Source organism: Prionailurus viverrinus, chromosome X (genome assembly GCF_022837055.1).
Source record: "Prionailurus viverrinus isolate Anna chromosome X, UM_Priviv_1.0, whole genome shotgun sequence".
NCBI lineage: Eukaryota > Metazoa > Chordata > Mammalia > Carnivora > Felidae > Prionailurus > Prionailurus viverrinus.
In genome coordinates, this window is record NC_062579.1 from 64,185,597 (window position 1) to 64,212,475 (window position 26,879).

The following is a 26,879-nucleotide window of genomic DNA, read 5'->3' on the forward strand; positions in this document are numbered from 1 at the left end:
GGAGAGTGCATTATGCTAAATGAGATAGGTCAAAGAAAGACAAATGCCATACGATTTCACTGATTTGTGGAAATTAAGAAACAAAATAGATTAACATGTGGAAAGGGGGGTATAAGAAGAGAGAGGAAAACAAACCAGAGGACACTCCTAAAGACAAAGAACAAACTGAGGATTGATGGAGGGAGGTGAGTGGTAGTTGGGCTAGTAACTGATGGCTACTAATGAGGAAACTTGTGATGAGCAATGGGTGTTGTATGCTAGTGTTGAATCACGGAATTCTACTCCTGAAACCAATATTGGAGTATATGTTAACTAAAATTTAAATTACAAAACAAAAAAGAAGCCTTCTCAATTTTGCTCTGACTTCACATGCAAAGGAATAGATAAATTCATAAAATTTTCCACTGGCATAATCTTTGGCCAATTTTAATAATTCTCTTGGTTTTCTAATATGTTGATCTGTTTAAAAATTTCTCAGATTTTTTTTAATTATGAAATTTATTGTCAAATTGGTTCCCATACAACACCAAGTGCTCATCCCAACAGGTGCCCTCCTCAATACCCATCACCCACCCTCCACTCCATCCCACCCCCCATCAACCCTCAGTTTGTTCTCAGTTTTTAAGAGTCTCTTATATATTGGGTCCCTCCCCTCTAACCTTTTTTTTTCCCCTTCCCCTCCCGCATGGTCTTCTGTTAAGTTTCTCAGGATCCACATAAGAGTGAAAACATATACTGTCATTCTCTGTATGACTTATTTCACTTAGCAGAACACTCTCCAGTCCCATCCACGTTGCGACAAAAGGCCATATTTCATGTTTTCTCATTGCCACGTAGTATTCCCTTGTGTATATAAACCACAATTTCTTTATCAGTTCATCACTTGATGGACATTTAGGATCTTTCCATAATTTGACTATTGTTCAAAGTGCTGCTATAAACATTGGGGTAAAAGTGTCCCTATGCATCAGCACTCCTGTATGCCTTGAGTAAATTCCTAGCAGTGCTATTGTTGGGTCATAGGATAGATCTATTTTTAATTTCTTCAGGAACCTCCACATTGTTTTCCAGAGCAGGTGCACCAGTTTGCATTCCCATCAACAGTGCAAGAGGGTTCCCGTTTCTCCAAATCCTTGCCAGCATCTACAGTCTCCTGACTTGGTCATTTTAGCCACTCTGACTGGCAGGAGGTGATATCTCAATGTGGTTTTGATTTGTATTTCCCTGATAAGAAGTGATGGTGAGAATCTTTTCATGTGCCTGTTGGCCATCTGCATGTCTTCCTTAGAAAAGTGTCTATTCATGTTTTCTGCCATTTTCTTCACTAGATTATTTGTTTTTCGGCTGTGGAGTTTGGAGAGCTCTTTATATATACTGGATACTAGCCATTTGTCCCATATGTCATTTGCAAATATCTTCTCCCATTCCTTTGGTTGCCTTTTAGTTTTGTTGATTGTTTCCTTGGCAATGCAGTGGCTTTTCATCTTCATGAGGTCCCAATAGTTCACTTTTGCTTTTAATTCCCTTGCCTTTGGGGATGTGTCAAGTAAGAAATTGCTATGGCTGCGGTCAGAGAGGTTTTTTCCTGCTTTCTCCTCTAGGGTTTTGATGGTTTCCTGTCTCACATTCAGGTGCTTCATCCATTTTGAGTTTATTTTTGTAAATGGTGTAAGAAAGTGGTCTAGTTTCATCATTCTGCATGTTGCTGTCCAGTTCTCCCAGGACCATTTGTTAAAGAGAATGTCTTTTTTCCATTGGATATTCTTTCCTGCTTTGTGAAAGATTTGTTGGCCATACTTTTGTGGGTCTAATTCTGGGGTTTCTATTCTATTCCACTGGTCTATATGTCTGTTTTTGAGCCACTACCATGCAGTCTTGGTGATTACAGCTTTGTAGTAGAGGCTAAAGTCTGGGATTGTGATGCCTCCCGCTTTGGTCTTCTTCTTCAATATTACTTTGGCTATTCGGGGTCTTTTGTGGTTCCATACAAATTTTGGGATTGCTTGTTCTAGCTTCGATAAGAATGCTGGTACAATTTTGATTGGGACTGCATTGAAACTGTAGAGAGCTTTGGGTAGTGTTGACATTTTAATATTTATTCTTCCAATCCATGAGCACAGAATGTTTTTCCATTTCTTTGTATCTTCTTCAATTACCTTCATAAACTTTCTATAGTTTTCAGCATACAGATCTTTTACATCTTTGGTAAGGTTTATTACTAGGTATCTTATGCTTCTTGGTGCAATTGTGATGGGATCAGTTTCTCTTTCTGTTGCTTCATTATTAGTGTGTAAGAATGCAACTGATTTCTGTACATTGATTTTGTATCCTGTGACTTTGCTGAATTCATGTATCGGTTCTAACAGACTTTTGGTGAAGTCTCTTGGGTTTTCCATGTGTAATATGTCATCTGCAAAAAGCGAAAGCTTGACTTCATCTTTACCAATTTTGATGCCTTTGATTTCCTTTTGTTGTCTGATTGCTAATGATAGCACTTACAACACTATGTTAAACAACAGTGGTGAGAATGGACATCCCTGTTGTATTCCTTGATGTCAGGGGAAAAGCTCTCAGTTTTTCCCCATTGAGTATGATATTAGCTGTGGGCCTTTCATAAGTGGCTTTTATGATGTTTATGTATGTTCCTTCTATCCCAACTTCTTTGAGGGTTTCTATTAAGAAAAGATACTGAATTTGGTCAAATGCTTTTTTTGCATCGATTGACAGGATCATATGGTTCTTTTCTCTTATTAATGTGATGAATCACAATAATTAACTTGAGAATGTTGAACCAGCACTACAGCCCAGGAATGAATCCCACTTGGTCATAGTGAATAATTCTTTTTATATGCTGTTGAATTCGATGTGCTAGTATATTATTGAGAATTTTTGCATCCATATTCATCAGGGATATTGGCCTGTAGTTCTGATTTTTTTTTTTTTTTTTTGCTGGGTCTCTGTCTGGTTTAGGAATCAAAGTAATGCTGGTTTCATAGAATGAGTCTAGAAGTTTTCCTTCCCTTTCTATTTTTTAGAACAGATTGAGAAGGATAGGTATCTCTGCTTTAAATGTCTGGTAGAACTCCCCTGAGAAGCCATCTGGTCCTGGACTCTTATTTGTTGGGAGATTTTTGATGACTGATTCAATTTCTTCGCTGGTTATGGGTATGTTCAAATTTTCTATTTCTTCCTGCTTGAGTTTTGGAAGTGTGTGGGTGCTTAGGAATTTGTCCATTTCTTCCAGGTTGTCCAGTTTGTTGGCATATAATTTTTCCTAGTATTCCCTGATAATTGCTTGTATTTCTGAGGGATTGGTTGTCATAATTCCATTTTCATTCATGATTTTATGCATTTGGGTCATCTCCCTTTTCTTTTTGAGAAGCCTGGCTAGAGGTTTATCAATTTGGTTTATTTTTCAAAAAACCAACTCTTGGTTTCATTGATCTGCTCTACATTTATTTTTAGATTCTATATTGTTTATTTCTGCTCTGATATTTATTGTTTCTCTTCTTCTGCTGGGATTGAGGTGTCTTTGCTGTTCTACTTCTACTTCCTTTAGGTGTGCTGTTAGATTTTGTATTTGGCACTTTCTTGATTCTTTAGATAGGCCTGGATTGCAATGTATTATCCTCTCAGGACTGCCTTCACTGCATCCCAAAGCGTTTGGATTGTTGTATTTTAATTTTCATTTGTTTCCATGTATTTTTAAATTTCTTCTCTAATTTCCTGGTTACCCATTCCTTCTTTAGTAGGGTGTTTTTTAACCTCCATGTTTTTGGAGGTTTTCCAGACTTTTTCTTGTGCTTGATTTCAAGCTTCATAGCATTGTGGTCTGAAAGTATGCATGGTATGATCTCAATTCTTGTATACTTATGAAGGGCTGTTTTGTGACCCAGAATGTGATCTATCTTGGAGAACGTTCCATGTGCACTCGAGAAGAAAGTATATTCTGTTGCTTTGGGATGCAGAGTTCTAAATATATCTATCAAGTCCATCTGATCCAGTGTATCATTCAGGGCCCTTGTTTCTTTATTGATCCTGTGTCTAGATGATCTATCGAATGTTGTAAGTGGAGTATTAAAGTCCCCTGCAATTACCACATTCTTATCAATAAGGTTGCTTATGTTTGTGATTGTTTTATATATTTGGGGGCTCTCATATTCGGTGCATAGACATATATAATTGTTAGCTCTTCCTGATGGATAGACCCTGTAATTATTATATGATGTCCTTCTTCATCTCTTGTTACAGCCTTTAATTTAAAGGCTAGTTTGTCTAAGCATGGCTACTCCAACTTTCTTTTGACTTCCAGTAGCATGATAAATAGTTCTCCATCCCCTCACTTTCAATCTGAAGGTGTCTTCAGGTCTAAAATGAGTCTCTTTTAGACAGAAAATAGATGGGTCTTGTTTTTTTTATCCATTCTGATACCCTATGTCTTTTGGTTGGAGCATTTAGTCCATTTACATTCAGTGTTATTATAGAAAGATATGGGTTTAGAGTCATTGTGATGTCTGTAGCTTTCATGCTTGTAGTGATGACTCTGGTACTCTGTGGTCCTTGCAACATTTAATTCACAGAATCCCACTTAGGATCTCTTGTAGGGCTGGTTTCATGGTGATGAATTCCTTCAGTTTTTGTTTGTTTGGGAAGACCTTTATCTCTCCTTCTATTCTGAATGACAGACTTGCTGGATAAAGCATTCTTGGCTGCATATTTTTTGTGTTCATCACATTGAATATTTCCTGCCATTCCTTTCTGGACTGCCAAGTTTCAGTAGATAGGTCTGCCACTAGTCTTATTGGTCTCCCTTTATATTTAGGGCATGTTTATCCCTAGCTGCTTTCAGAATTTTTTCTTTATCCTTGTATTTTGCCAATTTCACTATGATATGTCATGGAGAAGATCGATTCAAGTAACGTCTGAAGGGCATTCTCTGTGCCTCTTGGATTTCAGTGAGTTTTTCCTTCCCCAGATCAGGAAAGTTCTCAGCTCTGATTTGTTCAAGTACCCCTCCAGCCCCTTTCTTTCTCCCTTCCTCTTCCGGAATTCCTATTATATGGATACTGTTCCATTTGATTGCATCACTTAGTTCTCTAATTCTCCCCTCATAATCCTGGATTTTTTTATCTCTTTTTCTCAGATTCCTCTTTTTCAATAATTTTATCTTCTAGTTCACCTATTCTCTCCTCTGCCTCTTCAATCCGAGCTGTGGTCACCTCCATTTTATTTTGAACCTCATTTATAGGATTTTTTTTTAGCTCCTCATGACTATTTCTTAGTCCCTTGATCTCTGTAGCAATAGATTCTCTGCTGTCCTCTATGTTTTTTTCAAGCCTAGAGATTAATTTTATGACTATTATTCTAAATTCTTGTTCCGTTATATTGCCTAAAACGTTTTTGATCAATTCATTAGCTGTCACTAATTCCTGGAGTTTCTTTTGACAATTTTTCCGTTTCATCATTTTGGATAGTCCCTGCGGTGGGACGGAACTACAGGGCACGTCCCCTGTGCTGTCTGGAGTAACTTGTTTTGGTGTGTGGGGAACAAATGTCTCTTAGATTTCTGAAAATTCCCTGAATAAAAAATGTTGGTTATTAGAGAATAAAATAGGCAGGTTACTTTGGTCTGAAAGATGTTTGCTAATGTGTTCTCCAACTATAACAATAAATACTTGGTAATGTGTATGTTTTGTTCTTGGACTTTGCACTAAAGCTGAGGAAAAACATAAAACAGTATAAAATGCTTTACAATTTATATTAAAAAACAAAGTCCTGGATTATAACAAAATCACCATAGCATCTTTGTGGCCCCTTGTAGGCATCATTCTTCAAGCCACTACTGAATGAATGTATCAAATGGGAGATTCCCTTTCCTGTCTTTCCACACTGTTCCTATAATCTTGAGGAAGTTACGTATTTTGGACTTTGGTGTTCTCTCAATCTGTCTTTTTAAAAACTTAAGTTAGACATCAATTTGTGTTCCATAATTTCCTGAGGTAGATCTTGATCTATTTGATTTTCCACATTCAATACTCAAAAAATGTCACTTGAGTATGAACACCTAGTAAAAAGTATTTGGTGGTGTTCATATGTGCATGTGCATGCACAATATTTATATTACATGTTAAAAGTTAAAAAAATTCATCCGTTATGTTTCAAGAATCTTACTACATTAAAGGGAAAAAAAGAAAAATTTAGGCCATGGAAAGAATGGAAGATTGAATTACCCAGCAAATTATCAGTTAAATACACTCTTTTTACAAAAAAACAAGTAACAATCTCTGGGCAGTCTAAGTCTACTTATTAAAAAAGTGAATGGGGTGCCTGGCTGGCTGAGTTGGTTTAGTGTCTGACTCTTGATCTCAGCTCGGGTCATTATCTCACAGTTCGTGAGTGTGAGCCTGGCATTGGTCTCTGCCCTGATGGTGTGAAGCATTCTTGGGATTCTGTCTCTCCTTCTGTCCCTTCCCTGCTTCTGTGCACATACTCTCTATCTCAAAATAAATAAATAAACTTTATATATAAATAAAGAAAATATTTAAAAAATGTAATGTTTGTTTCATCCCGCTGGTACTGCTCAATTTTACAGGTTATCACACAGTATATGAAACCTATTCTGAACTAGAAAATATTTCTAAAGGCTGCTATGTTACCAACCACAGATAACAGAAATAAATTAGAGCTTAATAAGGACTTCTCTTTGGAAGATATATTGTGAGAGTCTAAAAACATATATACTGCATACATAACCTGTACAGTGTGCCAGAAAAAAATATTAACCAACTAATATATGGTAGGGAAAATTCTATGGCTTCCTATACTAGAAAAATAGATAGATTTCAATGACTTTTCTTCCAAAGTGGTTCAATTTATGACATATTAATGAGTAGTAGCTAGTACAATAAATAAGCTTCATATTCTTTACTCAAAATAATCTACCTATTTAAATTGATAAAAAACTCAAAGAGCATTTATTCATGAAAGTGAACTCTAATAGTTAAAATGTTATTCACTTAGAATGCAAGGATAGGACTTGCAAATGTCTTTGAATCCTCACATAAATATGCATGCCAGTCATAATAGTAGCCTTGATGAGAACCCACTGTAATTGGCTGAGAAATGCTTAAGGGGCTTATATTAAACCAGAATATAGAATGGTGGTTAGAAATCACAGAACAGGTGACACTTCATTCTAGTAACCGGGTGATAAAAAGTGCGGGCTATGATGTATAGATGGTAGCAATGTTACTACTTTAGGATATAAACAAAACAATATTTATATGAAATTATAAAGTGTTGTGTAGAGAATCAAATATAAAATTAAGTTAATATACCTAGGCTAAGTAAATGCATTTTTATTAGAATTCACACATATATATGTGTATGTGTATTAGTGTGTATATATTTTATATATACTTTTACATAGGAAGACCTCAGAGTTACTTTAATTACCAAAGAATCACCCAGAAGTTTAATATGCTACTTCAAACATAGGAGTTTTTGTTTTGTTTTTACTCAATTATCTATCTACACATATATACATTTAATTACATAATCTCCTGAAAGAATCATTTCAAATTGGAGGGTGAGGTATACTTTTTATAATAAACATTAAATCTGAACTGTACACAGAATTCTGAGATAGGCTCTGCAGAGGATAAAAAGATATGGAAGACTGGCAACAATTCACTCTGAAAGAGGTTGCAATCATTTTATGGCAAAAATGTCTTCTTTGCTTAGGATTCAACACATATAGGTCTCATTATGAGGTTTATAACAGTACAAGACAATCAAAACTTTTCAATGTCTTTTTCTTTAAAAACAACAAATAGGGGGGCATCTGGGTGGCTCAGTCGGTTAAGCATCCGACTTCGGCTCAGGTCATGATCTAGCGGTCTATGAGTTCAAGCCCCGCATTGGGCTCTGTGCTGACAGCTCAGAGCCTGGAGCCTGTTTCAGATTCTGTGTCTCCCTCTCTCTCTGACCCTCCCCTGTTCATGCTGTCTCTGTCTCAAAAATAAATAAACGTTAAAAAACAACAACAACAACAACAACAAATAGAGGAGCTGGGTGGCTCAGTTAAGCATCTGACTTCAGCTTAGGTCATGATCTCAGGGTTCATGTGTTCAAGCCCTGCATCAAGCTCTGCGCTGACAGGGAGAGCCTGCTTGGGATTCTCTCTTTCTCTCTGCTCCTCCCACTCTCTCAAAATAAATAAACTTCAAATTAAAAACAAAAAACAAACAAAAATTACAAATAAACAAACACCAGATACTAGTTACAAGATATGATCTGAGTTAGGAAAGGAAATACAGGGATTTAGTGGAAAAATAGGAACGAGGCTAAATATTTCATTTTCAAAAAAGGCTAGTAAGTAAACAAGTGAGCTTCTACTCACTGCCCAGTGAGCTGTTCCTTCTGTCTGTATTCCTTACCTAAAAGCTCTGTAGAAGTGAGTAGTTAGTAGCAACACAAGAGAAAACAGTGTGACTTCTTCTGAATCAGGCAATGCCACAGGAAGAGGAAAAGAACGATTAATAAAACCATACGGGCACCTGGGTGGCTCCAGTTCAGCAGTCAGTTCAGTATCGGTCCTACTCTTGGTTTTGGCTCAGGTCAAGATCTCACAATTCTTGAGATTGAGCCCCACATGGGGCTCTGTGCTGGTGGGCTTGGGAATCCTCACTCCTTCTCTCTGTCCGTCCCCACTCATGCTCTCTCTCAAAATAAATAAAGTTAAAAAAAAAAAAATAGAGCCTCCCTCTTCCTTTTTAATTTAAATTGATAGGAGGACCTCTGGTCCTGTAGGAAATGACACTGCCTATTCATGTCTACGTTGGCAAGTAATTGGAGGAGGAAGAGCTCTTCTGGAAACATAGAGACCTATCATATTCAGAAGTAAATTACTTTCAAATTTATAACATTCTCACCTCCATTTGTCAACCACATGGTTAAGAAACATGGATATCTACTTCCAGCAATATACTGGACTGCACACCTTGAAGGTGTCTCTTGTTTCTAACCAAAAATGACTTTTTGTATTAAACTAATTTTTACTTCATTGCTGAGATTGAAGGCAATAAGCAAAATGTCTGCAAGAAACTCCCTAACCCCAAACCCAAACACACACGCACACACACACAGTAAAAACCCTGAGCTGAATTCAAAGTTTTAAGAAAAAAACACTGCTATTTAAAAACAAAAGCCTTCATTCTAGCCATAACTAACTTTCTTCCCAAGATACATGAACCACATTTTTAAAAAGTCATGTCACTAAGAGATGTATTTTTTTTTAAGTTTTTATTTACATTCCAGTTAGTTAACACACAGTGTAATTAAATTTTCAGGTGTACAAGAGTGATTCAACACTTTCATATAATACCCAGTGTTCATCACAAGTTCACTCCTTAATCACCATCACCTATATAACCCATTCCCCCAGCCACTTCCCATCTAGTAACTATCAGTTTGTTCTAAGAAATGTCTTTTTAATAAAGCTTTACCTTTATGTTAAAAAAAAAAAAAAAGTCTTCTTGCTTGTATTCATCAGTGTGGGAGCTATATCTGGGGCTTCTTTATCACGCAACTTCTCCCCTGAAAGAGCTGAAATGGTCCCAAATTTTATTGCCTTCTGGCTGAAGGGAACACAAATAATCCTTGAAGGAAAGCATTCTTAATCTGGGTCCCCAGATTTCCAAAGATTAAAACTAATCAAATATAAACTATCAAAGATAAGCATGGCACAAGAAACTAAACTAATAACATGAATCAACAGAAACAATACATGGCAGAATGTCAAATATATGAAAAAAATGAACAATCAAGAGAGAATATCAATCGATGACAAGAAAGATTTGAGTAGAGGAGGAGCAGAGCTTCTATAAATGAAAAATTAAATGAGGTAAAAAAAATGCAAGGGTTAAACTACAGATTTTACAGAAGTACAGAGAATTACTAAACTGGAAAAGAGATCTCAATAAAGCACCCAGAATATAGCCAGAATAACAAGGAGATATAAAGTATGAAATAGAGACTAAGAAGTAGGGATGAGAGAATGCTAAATTCTAAAACATTTCTATTTAGGATTCCAAAAAGATGAGAAGAGAGACAATTAAGGAAAATGTTATTTGCTAAGATACTGGCTGATAATTTTCCAAAATGATACATGACAATTCACAGAGGAAATATATTGCAGTTGTTTGAACCATATGGAATCATAGGCCAAAATGGTTTAATATTGTTAATTATATATGGTTCAACCTATACCAAGCTATATAAATACAAAGAAACTAACATCTAAATTCACTGTAGTGAAAATGCAGAACACCAAAAGCAGACACTCTTAAAAACAGCTTAAGCGAAAAGAAGTATCATTTATAAAGAAATGACAATTAGGCTGACATCAACTTTTCAACAGCAAAAAGGAATCCAAATGACAATGGAATAGAATTTTAAAGTACTGAGAAAAAAGAAATGCCAACCTAGAAATGTTTACCTCACAAATCTTCACTCAAGACAAAAAGGCAAAAAAATACTTATGTTCATATACACACAAACTAGAAATTTACTGCCAACATATGTAAACTAGAGGAACTTTAGGTACTTCAGAAGGAAGGAATAGACTCCTATTAACAAGACTCATCCTGCTTGGTAAAAAACTGAGATTGCCATACAGGATGAAACATATGTAATAATCTGCTATTTATAGTCCCAAATATAGACTTAAGTTGAAAAACAGAGATGAAGAAAGACATAACAGGCAAATAGTAATAAACTGGAGTAACTATTTGAATATCAGGCAAAGTAGACTTTAAGTTTAAAAATGCATTATTATGGGTACAGAAAGCCAGAAAATCATGTAAAATATTAAATTCATCAGGAAGGCTCTCCCCGGTATCTCACCGCTGCGTCAGTGCAGTTAGGCATCAGCAAATTAATGAGAGGAGAGAGGAGGCCCCTGCTCTTGGGCACCTGCAGGAACTTACTCCAGCTCCAGACACACTGTAAACACTTTATATAACGGAAGATAAGCTGTGAAATCAGATTTCTGAACCACAAGACACTTGTGTAAAAACTGCATTCCATGCCAGGCCTGAAATGTTCCAAAGCTCAGTTCGTATTTTCTTTTAGAAATTATTTTGGCGAGGAGAGAGGGAAGATGGCGGCGTAGGAGGACGCTGGGCTCACCGCGCATCCTGCTGATCACTTAGATTCCACCTACACCTCCTAAATAACCCAGAAAACCGCCAGAGGATTAGCAGAACGGAGGCTCCGGAGACAAGCGCAGACGAGAGGCCCACAGAAGAGGGTAGGAAGGACGGCGAGGCGGTGCGCGCTCCACAGACCGGCGGGAGGGAGTCGGGGCGGAGGGGCGGCTCGCCGGCTAAGCAGAGCCCCCAAGTTTGGCTGGCAAAAGCAGAGGGGCCTGACTGACTGTGTCCCGACAGCAAGTGCAACTTAGTCTCTGGGAGGTCATAAGTTAACAGCTCTGCTCGGAAAGCAGGAAGGCTGGAGGACAAAGGGAGGGAGAGCTGCTGAGCGCCCTGACGACAGAGCTCAGTTTGGTGGGGAACAAAGGCGCTCGCCAGCGCCATCTCCCCCGCCCATCCCCCAGCCAAAATCCCAAAGGGAACCAGTTCCTGCCAGGGAACTTGCTCCCTCCCAGCAAACACCCAACTCTGTGCTTCTGCGGAGCCAAACCTCCAGCAGCGGATCTGACTCCCTCCCATTGCCACAGGGCCCCTCCTGAAGTGGATCACCTAAGGAGAAGCGAGCTAAGCCTGCCCCTCCTGCCCCCGTGCAGCTTGCCTACCCACCCCAGCTAATACGACACATCCCCAGCACCACAAGCCTGGCAGGGTGCAAGTAGCCCAGACAGGCCACACCACCCCACAGTGAATCCCGCCCCTAGGAGAGGGAAGAGAAGGCACACACCAGTCTGACTGTGGCCCCTGTGGTGGGCTGGGGGCAGACATCAGGTCAGACTGCGGCCCCGCCAACCAACTCCAGTTATACACCACAGCACAGGGGAAGTGCCCTGCAGGTCCTCACCACGCCAGGGACTATCCAAAATGACCAAGCGGAAGAATTCCCCTCAGAAGAATCTCCAGGAAATAACAACAGCTAATGAGCTGATCAAAAAGGATTTAAATAATATAACAGAAAGTGAATTTAGAGTAATAGTCATAAAATTAATCGCTGGGCTTGAAAACAGTATACAGGACAGCAGAGAATTTCTTGCTACAGAGATCAAGGGACTAAGGAACAGTCACGAGGAGCTGAAAAGCGCATTAAACGAAATGCATAACAAAATGGAAACGACGACAGCTCGGATTGAAGAGGCAGAGGAGAGAATAGGTGAACTAGAAGATAAAGTTATGGAAAAAGAGGAAGCTGAGAAAAAGAGAGAGAAAAAAATCCAGGAGTATGAGGGGAAAATTAGAGAACTAAGTGACACACTAAAAAGAAATAATATACACATAATTGGTATCCCAGAGGAGGAAGAGAGAGGGAAAGGTGCTGAAGGGGTACTTGAAGAAATTATAGCTGACAACTTCCCTGAACTGGGGAAGGAAAAAGGCATTGAAATCCAAGAGGCCCAGAGAACTCCCTTCAGACGTAACTTGAATCGATCTTCTGCACGACATATCATAGTGAAACTGGCAAAATACAAGGATAAAGAGAAAATTCTGAAAGCAGCAAGGGATAAACGTGCCCTCACATATAAAGGGAGACCTATAAGACTCATGACTGATCTCTCTTTTGAAACTTGGCAGGCCAGAAAGAACTGGCATGAGATTTTCAGTTTGCTAGACAGAAAAAATATGCAGCCGAGAATCCTTTATCCAGCAAGTCTGTCGTTTAGAATAGAAGGAGAGATAAAGGTCTTCCCAAACAAACAAAACCTGAAGGAATTTGCCACCACTAAACCAGCCCTAAAAGAGATCCTAAGGGGGACCCTGTGAGACAAAGTACCAGACACATCACTACAAGAATAAAACATACAGATATCACAATGACTCTAAACCCATATCTTTCTATAACACAAAGTAAATGGACTAAATGCACCAACCAAAAGACATAGGGTATCAAAATGGATAAAAAAACAAGACCCATCTATTTGCTGTCTACAAGAGACTCATTTTAGACCTGAGGACACCTTTAGATTGAGAGTGAGGGGATGGAGAACTATTTATCATGCGACTGGAAGCCAAAAGGAAGCTGGAGTAGCCATACTTATATCAGACAAACTAGACTTTAAATTAAAGGCTGTAACAAGAGATGAAGAAGGGCATTATATAATACTTACATGGTCTATCCATTAGGAAGAGCTAACAATTATGAATGTCTATGCACCGAATACCGGAGCCCCCAAATATATAAAACAATTACTCATAAACATAAGCAACCTTATGGATAAGAATGTGGTAATTGCAGGGGACTTTAACACTCCACTTACAGAAATGGATAGATCATCTAGACACAGAATCAATAAAGAAACAAGGGCCCTGAATGAGACATTGAATCAGATGGACTTGACAGATATATTTAGAACTCGGCATCCCAAAGCAACAGAATATACTTTCTTCTCAAGTGCACATGGAACATTCTCCAAGATAGATCATATACTGGGTCACAAAACAGCCCTTCATAAGTTTACAAGAGTTGAAATTATACCATGCATACTTTCAGACCACAATGCTATGAAGCTTGAAATCAACCACAGGAAAAAGTCTGGAAAACCTCCAAAAGCATGGAGGTTAAAGAACACCCTACTAACGATTGAGTGGGTCAACCAGGCAATTAGAGAAGAAATTAAAAAATATATGGAAAGAAACGAAAATGAAAATACAACAATCCAAATGCTTTGGGATGCAGCGAAGGCAGTGCTGAGAGGAAAATACATTGCAATCCAGGCCTATCTCAAGAAACAAGAAAAATCCCAAATACAAAATCTAACGGCACACCTAAAGGAAATAGAAGCAGAACAGCAAAGGCAGCCTAAACCCAGCAGAAGAAGAGAAATAATAAAGATCAGAGCAGAAATAAACAATATAGAATCTACAAAAACTGTAGAGCAGATCAACGAAACCAAGAGTTGGTTTTTTGAAAAAATCAACAAAATTGATAAACCTCTAGCCAGGCTTCTCAAAAAGAAAAGGGAGATGACCCAAATAGATAAAATCATGAATGAAAATGGAATTATGACAACCAATCCCTCAGAGATACAAACAATTATCAGGGAATACTATGAAAAATTATATGCCAACAAACTGGAAAACCTGGAAGAAATGGACAAATTCCTGAACACCCACACTCTTCCAAAACTCAATCAGGAGGAAATAGAAACCTTGAACAGACCCATAACCAGCGAAGAAATTGAATCGGTTATCAAAAATCTCCCAACAAATAAGAGTCCAGGACCAGATGGCTTCCCAGGGGAGTTCTACCAGACTTTTAAAGCAGAGATAATACCTATCCTTTTCAAGCTATTCCAAAAAATAGAAGGGGAAGGAAAACTTCCAGACTCATTCTATGAAGCCAGTATTACTTTGATTCCTAAACCAGAGACCCAGTAAAAAAAGAGAACTACAGGCCAATATCCCTGATGAATATGGATGCAAAAATTCTCAATAAGACTCAAGCAAATCGAATTCAACGGCATATAAAAAGAATTATTCACCATGACCAAGTGGGATTCATTCCTGGGATGCAGGGCTGGTTCAACATTCGCAAATCAATCAACGTGATACATCACATTAACAAAAAAAAAAGAGAAGAACCACATGATCCTGTCAATCATGCAGAAAAGGCCTTTGACAAAATCCAGCACCCTTTCTTAATAAAAACCCTTGAAAAAGTCGGGATAGAAGGAACATACTTAAAGATCATAAAAGCCTTTTATGAAGAGCCCACAGCTAACATCATCCTCAACGGGGAAAAACTGAGAGCTTTTTCCCTGAGATCAGGAACACGACAGGGATGCCCACTCTCACTGCTGTTGCTTAACATAGTGCTGGAAGTTCTAGCATCAGCAATCAGACAACAAAAGGAAATCAAAGGCATCCAAATTGGCAAAGATGAAGTCAAGCTTTCGCTTTTTGCAGATGACATGATATTATACATGGAAAATCCGATAGACTCCACCAAAAGTCTGCTAGAACTGATACATGAATTCAGCAAAGTTGCAGGATACAAAATCAATGTACAGAAATCAGTTGCATTCTTATACACTAACAATGAAGCAACAGAAAGACAAATAAAGAAACTGATCCCATTCACAATTGCACCAAGAAGCATAAAATGCCTAGGAATAAATCTAACCAAAGATGTAAAAGATCTGTATGCTGAAAACTATAGAAAACTTATGAAGGTAATTGAAGAAGATTTAAAGAAATAGAAAGACATTCCCTGCTCATGGATTGGAAGAATAAATATTGTCAAAATGTCAATACTACCCAAAGCTATCTACACTTTCAATGCAATCCCAATCAAAATTGCACCAGCATTCTTCTCGAAACTAGACCAAGCAATCCTAAAATTCATATGGAACCACTAAAGGCCCCGAATAGCCAAAGTAATTTTGAAGAAGAAGACCAAAGCAGGAGGCATCACAATCCCAGACTTTAGCCTCTACTACAAAGCTGTCATATTCAAGACAGCATGGTATTGGCACAGAAACAGACACATAGACCAATGGAATAGAATAGAAACCCCAGAACTAGACCCACAAACGTATGGCCAACTCATCTTTGACAAAGCAGGAAAGAACATCCAATGGAAAAAAGACAGCCTCTTTAACAAATGGTGCTGGGAGAACTGGACAGCAACATGCAGAAGGTTGAAACTAGACCAACTTCTCACACCATTCACAAAAATAAACTCAAAATGGATAAAGGACCTGAATGTGAGACAGGAAACCATCAAAACCTTAGAGGAGAAAGCAGGAAAAGACCTCTCTGACCTCAGCCGTAGCAATCTCTTACTCGACACATCCCCAAAGGCAAGGGAATTAAAAGCAAAAGTGAATTACTGGGACCTTATGAAGATAAAAAGCTTCTGCACAGCAAAGGAAACAACCAACAAAACTAAAAGGCAACCAACGGAATGGGAAAAGATGTTTGCAAATGACATATTGGACAAAGGGCTAGTATCCAAAATCTATAAAGAGCTCACCAAACTCCACACCCGAAAAACAAATAACCCAGTGAAGAAATGGACAGAAAACATGAATAGACACTTCTCTAAAGAAGACATCCGGATGGCCAACAGGCACATGAAAAGATGCTCAACATCGCTCCTTATCAGGGAAATACAAATCAAAACCACACTCAGATATGACCTCACGCCACTCAGAGTGGCCAAAATGAACAAATCAGGAGACTATAGATGCTGGAGAGGATGTGGAGAAACGGGAACCCTCTTGCACTGTTGGTGGGAATGCAAATTGGTGCAGCCGCTCTGGAAAACAGTGTGGAGGTTCCTCAGAAAATTAAAAATAGACCTACCCTATGACCCAGCAATAGCACTGCTAGGAATTTACCCAAGGGATACAGGAGTACTAATGCATAGGGCCACTTGTACCCCAATGTTTATAGCAGCACTCTCAACAATATTTATAGCAGCACTCTCAACAGCACTCTGTTGTGTATATAACAACAACATTATATACACAATGGAATACTACGTGGCAATGAGGAAAAATGAAATATGGCCTTTTGTAGCAACGTGGATGGAACTGGAGAGTGTGATGCTAAGTGAAATAAGCCATACAGAGAAAGACAGATACCATATGGTTTCACTCTTATGTGGATCCTGAGAAACTTAACAGAAACCCATGGGGGAGGGGAAGGAAAAAAAAAAAAAAAGAGGTTAGAGTGGGAGAGAGCCAAAGCATAAGAGACTGTTAAATACTGAGAACTGAGGGTTGATGGGGGGTGGGAGGGAGGAGAGGGTGGGTAATGGATATTGAGGAGGGCAGCTTTTGGGATGAGCACTGGGTGTTGTATGGAAACCAATTTGACAATACATTTCATATATTAAAAAAAATTAAATTAAATTAAATTTAAAAATAAATAAATAAATAAATTCGTCAGGAAGATTAAAGTTATAAATTTATATGAAATTAATAAATTGCCTCAAAATAAATATAAGGTAAAAGCTGATAGAATTATAGGGAGAAACTGACAAATCACACATCATATTGGGAGATTTCAAAACACTTTATTACTGGTAGACCAAAGGAAAAAAAAACCTCAATAAAATTTGAAAATTACAACTCAAAGCCTGACTTACTAAACTCTAAGAGCAGTAATTAGAGAACCCTGAGCCCTAGAACTAAACACATTCTTCTTGAGCACAAATGGAAAAAGTATAAAAACTGATGACATACTAAATCATAAAGTTTTAAGTATTAATACCATAAAAACATATTTTCCAGACACAACTTAATTTTCTACAATAAAATTAGATGGTTAGAGAAAAAGGATCCACCAAATCGGCTATTTTAAAACCTCTCTTAACAACTTATATGTAAATGAAGAAATCATAATAGAAATTAAGGTACTTAGGACTAAAAAATAATGAAAATAATACATAATAACTGTGAAGAGCCAAAACAATAGTTAGAATTTTATCACTTTAAATGCTTATATTAGAAAATAAGGAATAAAAATGTTTAACTCATTGGTTTTCATCCTAAGAACTGGGAAGGCAGAAAAGAGGAGGGATGAGCTGAACAAAATCCAAAGAAAACAAAATAAAGGAGATAATAAAGAATGGAAACTAATGAACTAGGAACGCAAAGCTATAACAGAAAGAATCAAAAATCCCAAAAGTTGATTCTCTGAAAACATACTAGAGAAAATGTGAAACTTGCTCAAAGTTACATGGCTAATAAATGGAGGAGCCAGAACTTAAATCCAGGTAGTCTGTCTCCACAGCCCAGGTTTTATTTTTTTTTTTTTATTTTTTTAAATGTTTATTTATTTCTGAGACAGAGAGAGACAGAGCATGAGTGGGGGAGGGGCAGAGAGAGAGACACACAGAATCAGAAGCAGGCTCAAGGCTCTGAGCTGTCAGCACAGAGCCCGACATGGGGCTCCAACTCACAAACCATTGAGATCATGACCTGAGCCGAGATCAGTCACTCAACCGACTGAGCCACCCAGGCGCCCCTCCACAGTCCAGGTTTTAAACTATATGCTTCACTACCCTAAAAGTGCTAAGTATAAAAAAGATTGTTATGTTTGACTACATTAATCTCAATGACCTCCATGCAACACATATAACTAAGAAAAAGATTAGTATTCAGAATAAAAACTCCTACAAATCAATCAGAAAAACACAGTAACCAAATAGACAAAAGGCAAAACATATGAACATGCATTTCCCCCAAAGAGAAAACATGAATATCCAATAACATTATGAGGAGACGTTCCACCTCATTAAGTGATCTGGGAAATGCAAAATAAAGGTATAATGAGAAGATATTTTATGTGAGTTAGATTGACAAAAACTTAAAAATCTAATAACAAATGTTGGCAAAATGTAAAGCTATGGAAATTCTTATATACTGCTGGGGGAAGTAAATTGATACAATACTCTGGAGAAAAAGCTGGGTACTATCTTGTATGAACATTCATATATCCCATGACTTAGGAATTCCACTCCTAGATATGCGTGCTAGAGAAATTCTTGAGCATGTATATCCTGAAACACACACAAGGATGTTAATAACAGCAAAAGAAAAACTGGAAACATCCTGTATCCATCAAAAGAAAAACAGAAAAATAAATTATGAAATATTCACAACAGAATACTACATAGCAATGAAAATAACTATAATTATACACAACAAAAATGATGCTTTGAAACATAATATTGAGTGAAATAAGGAATTTACAGTAGAATTCTATTTTATGAAGTTCAAAAACAGGCAAACTGAATATATCGTTTAGACAGGTAGGTAGACCAATATATGGATTTATAAAAGAATAAAACAACAAGTATGTTGCATATACTAAATCTTGAATAAATGTCATTTTTGTTTTTAAATTTCCATCTGTGGGGCGCCTGGGTGGCTCACAGTAGGTTAAGCGTCTGACTCTTGATTTTGGCTCACGTCATGACCTCACGGTTCATGAGATAGAGCCCTGCATCAGGCTCTGTGCTGACAATGCAGAGCCTGCTTGGGATTCTCTCTCTCCCTCTCTCTCTGTCCCTCCCTGCTGGTATGTGCTCACTAGCTTGCACTCTCTCTCAAAAATAAATATGCTTTAAAAATAAATAAATCTTCATCTGTTATTGAAGTATTAACTTAAAAAGAAACAAGAGAACCAATGCCAGTCTTACCTGCAGAAACACTGAGGAAGTTCTCCTTGACCATATAAAGGAAATAAAAATGGAGTGTTGCCATACCGCCCAAGACAGTGAAGAAAGTTTTTGGTAGCTTTGAGACCATCTATGGTATTGCTGGCTGTCTCTGATGTCATTGCAATTGAATGCAGGAGAAAGTACTGGAGGTTGGGGGTTAATTTTTGAGTTTTTAAATACTCAGAAAATGTAATCTCCTCATAGGCTATGAAAAGATGAAAATTTATCAGTTAAAATCAGAACAAAACTTCAATTTAAAACGACTGCACAAAAGAGATCAAGCCTGTTTAAGACACTTGGCAAAGGACCCAGGTGGTAATATTACATTTTGGACAGAGATCACAGATTTTAGGCCCAGGGCAAGGGGACAGGCTAGAAACAATCTCTCTATCCTGACTGGATTGACGACACAATATTTAAGCTTTAAATGGCGAATCTTTGTTTAGTATTTTACAGATTTAAAACTAGAAAAACATTCAATCATTCATTAACCATCAAAATAGGGTTCCATAGCTGGCAGTGTTACTTTATTATCATTAAAACTGCAGAATAATGTCAATAATTATACTTTGAAATATTAAATATGACAAATGATACATATGACAAATGATATTGGCCAATTTTTTGGTGAAAACAATGAGAGTTGTACTTGATTTTTTGAAAGGTGTATTTTTTACTAAAACTAAGAACAATGAACTATGACTAAAAAGTAATGAAGCTAATTTCTGTGTGGCCAATGGAATCAGTTTTAATGTCTTACACCTCAAAAGATATGAGACCCCTAAAAACTACTCACTTAAAGCAAGAACAGAAAAAAAATGTAATTAATTGGACTGTTAATGGTAGGAAACACAATTCCATGACAAAAGAAAAAAAAACAAATTATAAAATTTTACTGAGATGGTTCACACTCCCCATACCATCTAGCCTCTTTTTCTTAATCAGTCAAAATGAATAATTCAATATACCAAGCAAAAGTAATCCTGGGAAAATGAAAAAATACACATTTCTTAACTGATAAAAAAATAATGGAACAATAAAAGAGAATATCCTCTATGAAGAACCAGTTGACAGCAGTATTTAATTAGCAAGAATAGAAATTAACACCCAGCACAGCATTTCCACAATGATTAAAATGTTCTATGGCTATTGAGCACTTCAAATATGGCCAGTCCAACTGAAGAACTGAATTTTAAATTTTATTTAATTTTAATTAATTTCAATTTAAATAGCTACATGTTGGTAATGGCTAACCTAGTGGATAGTGGAGAATAAGAATGTACTTTAAAAGAGTAATGAGTGGCTCACTATATCAGAGCAAGCATATTAAAATAAGAAAGTTCAAATAATTAGAGAACACAATTTAATGGAAAATAATACCTTTATATTCATCAGGATGTTTTTCATACTCCATACAAAATGTAAGAAACTTCATTAGCATTCGCTTTTCTACCATAGTAAGTTGTTTGCTATTAAAGACATCTGCTCTAGAACAAGGAACCTAAAAAACATGATTTTAAGTTAGGAAACTGCTTCCTAGTGATAGAAGTATTCCAAATTACATTTTTTTTCCCTTTAACTATAACAAGATCATTATTACCATTCTAGTCAGGCTGTTTCATGTTACTTTCCATCAGTTCTACCGACATCTCTGTTGACCTCAGAGCTAATTAACTTGTGAGCTCTCTTAGTTCTGCCAAGTTCCTCCTTATGCCATTACAAAGCCAATGGCATGTCACCTCTACCTGGGAACAAAGGACAGCTCAAATCTAGCAATAATGCCTGAAATTAACATTTTCTTAACAGAAACATCAGGCTGCAGAATAACTTATGAAAAAAGTAACACAAGAAGTTTTAATTGAGTAATTTCTTACTATTTACATTTACCATGCAGGATTGGAATTTGCTACTTTGCCAGGAAAATAATAATCTTATTTGTTTATCCTTCCAAAACAAACCATAATAACTTAAGCTCATACCCAGTTACAATACTTGATCAGCAAAGTACCTGTTCCACTCTTCCTTCTCGAAATGCAAGAATCCTGGTAATATTTTTGAACTCTGCATATCGACTTACATTAGATTTGATTAAAAGATCAATTAGTAATCCTCGAGAATACAGCAGCTGTACAAAGAAAATATTTTACAGTATGAAATAAAAGGTAAAATTGTAGAAAAATTGATAAACACTAAATAGAGATACATAATTTTGTTATATTTTAAAATATTGTTAAAAAGCATTATACTTATTAATATTGGAGTACAGAACACAAATTACAACAGGTTTACAATTGGTTGATTATCTAAAATTCAAAATCCCCAAAAACTCTGGATTATCTGAAATTCAAAACGCAAAAAACTCTGGAATACAATGTTTTTCATAACTAGTTTGGCAACAAAATGACCCAAACTGATATAAGGCTCTTCTCTATTTGCCCCACTTACTGTGAATATTCATATATTTGACTGCAAAAATATTGATAGGTTTAATTATAAAGTGCCTCCTCAGACCCTAAGAATGTCACATCATATATAGCATATCAACATATGTACTGTATTACTTTCTAAAATAATTTTTTTAATCTAAATAACAGAACATACCATGCCCAAGGGTTTTAAATAAGGGACTGTATCCTTACATAAGGCCAGGTGGTTATTAAAAAGAAACCAGGAGGCCTCCTGGTGGCTCCATTGGTTGAGCATTAGGGTTCATGAGTTGGAGCCCCATATCAGGCTCGCTGCTGTTAGTACAGAGCCTGCTCAGAGCCTCTGTCCCCCCTTTCTCTGCCCCTCCCCTGCTCACACCCTCTCTCTCAAAAATTATTAATAATAATAAATTTTAAAAATTAAAAGAAACCAGCTCCCTGGACCTCCTCATCGACCAAAAAGAAAAAGATTGGCTATGTATTGCCACCAAAAGAACTGAATTATAAGGTCCCCCTATAATCCTAGTAGTCTAGATTCATATGAGGTATGTCTTTTTCAAGAAGTGAGAATGATGGTTATTGCCAGCATGCACGTGAAGAATTGATTTAATCTTTCACATGTCTTATAACTAATATGAGAAAGACAAAAACAACTTCAACAGTATTATCTAGCATGTTATAAATTTAACTACATGGTTAATTGCAACAGATTTGGCTATGCCCTACACTGATATACCTTTAAGTGTCTATAATTCAATAAATGTTAAAAATGTAAATGTTACATCTGTAATGGGGGGGGGGGACAATTAGCTTTACTACAAAAAAAAAAAAAAGGAATTTTGGAAATTAATCCAAACCATTAGTCTTGAGTATCCAAAAGGTCAGTAAAGACTATGTATAACAGTATCACTTAGTGAATTTTTATAAACTATTAGTCCAGCATTGTGCAGAACAAAAGTGACATTGCTTTTTTTTTAAGTAATCCAATTACTCTGAGTAAATACACCATGTTATTTCATTACCTTCAGCCTAATATCCTACACAGCTGATATAGCCCAAGTTTTTAGGAATATATTGCCAAGTCTTAATTCTGTAATTATAATAAAAAAAAACCAGGTAATTCAAATACCTAATTTGTTTAAAAACAAATACTTGAAATTCAATGATCCCTCAGTAGTCATAATATTTCACAAATATTAATACATCAAACAAAAGATGTATTTTCACTTAATAGGATCCAATAAAGCTTAAGATTTAATGCCGGGTTTAAAATAATGCATTTACGATTACACTGAAGAGTGAAAACACGTTTTAATTAGTAGTAACAAGTAAGTATGCTATTTAAACCTAAGCCTCTTTTCCACCACTCTTTAAGTGATCTAAAAGAAATTAGTGATGAGAGGTCAAAGAATACCAAGTATCCATCAATCGAAGAATGGATATGGGGTGCCTGGGTGGCTCAGTTGGTTGAGCAACCGACTTCGGCTCAGGTCCTATCTCACGGTTTGTGAGTTTGAGCCCTGCGTCGGGCTCTGTGCTGACAGCTCAGAGCCTGGAGCCTCCTTCAGATTCTGTGTCTCCCCCTCTCTCTGCCCCTCCCCTGCTCATGCTCTGTGTCTCTCTCTCTCTGGATAATAAACGTTAAAAAAAAAACTTAAAAAAATAGAAGAATTGATAAAGATGTGGTGTACATACACACACACATATACACAATATACATGTATGTATGTATGTATGTACGTATGTATATGTACTTATACACAATGGAATATTACTTGGCCATAAAAGAATGAAATCTTTCCATCTGCAACAGCATGGATGGACCTAGAGGGTAGTATACTAAGTGAAATAAGTCAGAGAAAGACAAATACCATATAATTTCATTCCTGTGTACTCTAAAAAACACAACAAATAAAGAACCAAAAAACAGACTCTAAACTACAAAGAACAAACTGGTAGTTGCCAGAAGGGAGGGAGGTGGGTGGAGTTGGGTGAAATAAAGGGAATTAAGAGGTACAAACTTCCAGTTATAAAATAAACAACTCATGGAGATGAGAAGTACAGCACAGGGAATATAGTCAATAATATTATAATAATGTGGTATGGTGACAGATGGTGAGTAATCATGGTGACCAATGAGGAAATGTATAGAATTATTCAATCAATATGTTCTACACCTGAAACTAATACAGCAGTGTATGTTATACTTCAATAAAAATAAATAAAAAAGAATAATTCAATTTGATTAAACTATGGAGAATGAGATTTAATAATTAATCATTTTTTGCTTCACTTGGCATGTGGTTCCATAATTATTAAGGGTACAGAGTTTCTTAGAAATGAGTTTTAATTGTAAGAACTTCAACTTTGATTTCTCCCTATTAGTCTAAACCATATAATACTATAAAGTATTTTATTAAATAACCTCCCCTAAGCTATAAGACTACTTTTTAACTTTTTCTTTAATGTTTATTTATTTTTGAGAGAGACAGAGTGCGGGCCAGGGAGAGAAGGAGACACAGAATCTAAAGCAGGCTCCAGGCTCTGAGCTGTTGCAGGGCTCAAACTCGCAGACCGTGAGATCATGAGCTGAGCCGAAGTCGCATGCTTAACCTACTGAACCACCCAGGCACCCTTATAAGACTACTTTTTAAAAGGCTATATATGTGGGTGTGTTTTGTAAACTGTAAAGCACTACAGTTACATGTCAGTTTTACCACCATGACCTTGAGACAGAAACATGCAGAAATGTCGGGTAGTTTGGAGACATCAAACTGGAAAGAAGTAGGGCACCTGGGTGGCTCAGTCAGTTAAGTATCGGACTCTTGATTTAAGTTCAGGTCATGATTTTGCAGTTCATGGGGTCTAGCCCCATTTCAGACTCTGCATTGACAGCATGGAGCCTGCTTAGGATTCTCTCTCCCGCTCTCTCTCTGCCCCTCCCCTGCTTGTGCATGCTCTTGCAGTCACTCGCTCTCTCTCTCCCTCAAAATAAATAAATTTATAAAAATAGGTGTTTGGCAATCCTAAATTTAGATGCAATAACTGAAATTTGAATAGAATTTCCAAAGAGTAACTGATTGTCCCAATATCATGGAATACACTGCTTTCCACACAGCAGGTACTCAATAAATGTTAATTAAATAACTAACATTAAAAAATAATAATAAACCTCTTATATTGCTATGGTTAAACATTCTTTTTTATTTTTAATTTTTTAACATTTATTTAGTTTTGAGAGACAGAGGAAGACAGCGCATGAGTAGAGGAGGGGCAGAGAGAGAAGGAGACACAGAATCCGAAACAGGCTCCAGGCCCTGAGCTGCCAGCACAGAGCCCGACGTGGGGCCCAAACACACAAACTGTGAGATGATGACCTGAGCTGAAGTCGGATGCTCACTCAACTGAGCCACCCAGGCTCCCCATGATGGTTAAACATTCTTTAGTCACTTCTTTTGTAGAATGAGTTTATTATTTTTTAAATATATAATACCATGGAAACTATGCAGGGCAAAGTACAACTGCCTTGATTCCTCTAGACGCATCGGTGTTTAATTTACCCTAAAAGAACCACTATTATGAACCATTCAGAGTCATGAAAATACCCAGAAATCTTCTTTAAAGTCTCCTCAAATGTCTCAGCATCTAATCAAATAATCTCTGCCTCTACTACAATCAACATTCACTTTCTTTTATACAAGTGAATAATTTCCTACACTAACTCCAAAAATTGATACAGCACCATCTTCTACCATTTTTCTTTGTAATACTTATACTCTATTTCAGCTACCATAAGGGTTAGACTATTATAAACTAGCATTGGTTCTTAACCAATACTTATATCATCATTTATGTTAGGCATTCCAAATCCTAAGTAACTAATTAAAAATGAAATTCTCAGAACAAAGCCCATTTGTTACATGACTACTTCAGGTTTTTGTTGTTGTTTTTGGTTTGGTAAAACTTATTTTCTAATCACGAAAACAGGAAGACTATTAATAAAATATGATTAAACTGCTACTTAGAAATCAATGCCAAGGTAACATGGAAAAAAATTCTAGATTTCAAAGTGTGGCAGGATCATCGTAGCTGGAGAAGGTGGAATAGATGGTACAGAAATATGAATTCAGACCAGGACAGACCAGGACAATTCAGACCAGGACAGAATCAGACACAGAGAGCTATGTGATAGAAAGAAGCAAAGAGTAATAAAAATATATTCATAATTTTAGGCATCAGGTTCAAATAGAGCAGCAGTATGGGGCACCTGGGTGGCTCAGTGGGTTAAGCGTCCGACTTCGGCTCAGGTCATGTTCCCGCGGTTCATGAATTGAAGCCCTGAGTCGGGCTCTGGGCTGACAGCTCAGAGCCTGGAGCCTGCTTCAGATTCTGTGTCTCCCTCTCTTTTTGCCCCTCCCCCACTCCTGCTTTGCCTCTTTCTGTCTCTCAAAAATAAATAAAAACATTTTTTTTAAAAGTTAAAAAAAAAAGAGCAGTAATATGAGTACTGGGATTGTATCAGCAAAATGTGGGGAACATGCAATTGATTAGTCTCTCTATTCTGTAACTTGAAACTTCAAGAGAGCACATTAAATTGAAAAACCTAGTCTGAGACAACTCTAATGTTACCTACTACCCTCCCATACTTCTTTTTAATTTCTTATTGCTTACTCCCAATTTATGGGATTTGGTCTGTTTCTTTCTACTTTCTCCAAGCCCTATATCTAACTTTTAAAGACCATTATCCTTTATCTTACTGGTTTTCTATTCTTTTTGCACTTATATTAACCTTGCTTCCTATAAACCCAATACAACATTATACCCTCCAAAGACTCAGGTACCTCCTCTGAAGTCACAATGGCCTAACATTAGAGTTAAGGATTGAAACATAACCAGATATTGCATTCTTCCCACCCTCCCTGTCCCCCACAATTAAATTATCCTCCAAAGCCCTCATATCTAAATAGATGATTTTCAAAAATGCATTGGTTTATTTAGAATGTTTATCATCATTGTTAAAATAGTTGTTGTTAACAGTTGTTAATAGTTGTTAAAATAGTTACTATATAGACGAGC

The 26,879-nt window shown here is 36.9% G+C and overlaps 1 protein-coding gene across 3 annotated transcripts in view; it reads right to left on the reverse strand.

Annotated features, from left to right (window-relative positions):
- Positions 1–26,879, reverse strand: part of CHM (CHM Rab escort protein) — a 249,676-nt gene that overhangs the window by 132,971 nt on the left and 89,826 nt on the right. For all 3 annotated transcript variants that reach the window (XM_047843816.1, XM_047843817.1, XM_047843818.1), the window contains exons 6-8: positions 21,386–21,502; positions 20,758–20,878; positions 19,357–19,582 (exon numbers count right to left, since the gene is read on the reverse strand). In XM_047843816.1, the coding sequence (XP_047699772.1) occupies positions 19,357–19,582; positions 20,758–20,878; positions 21,386–21,502 (464 nt within the window). The remainder of the gene's footprint in view (positions 1–19,356; positions 19,583–20,757; positions 20,879–21,385; positions 21,503–26,879) is intronic.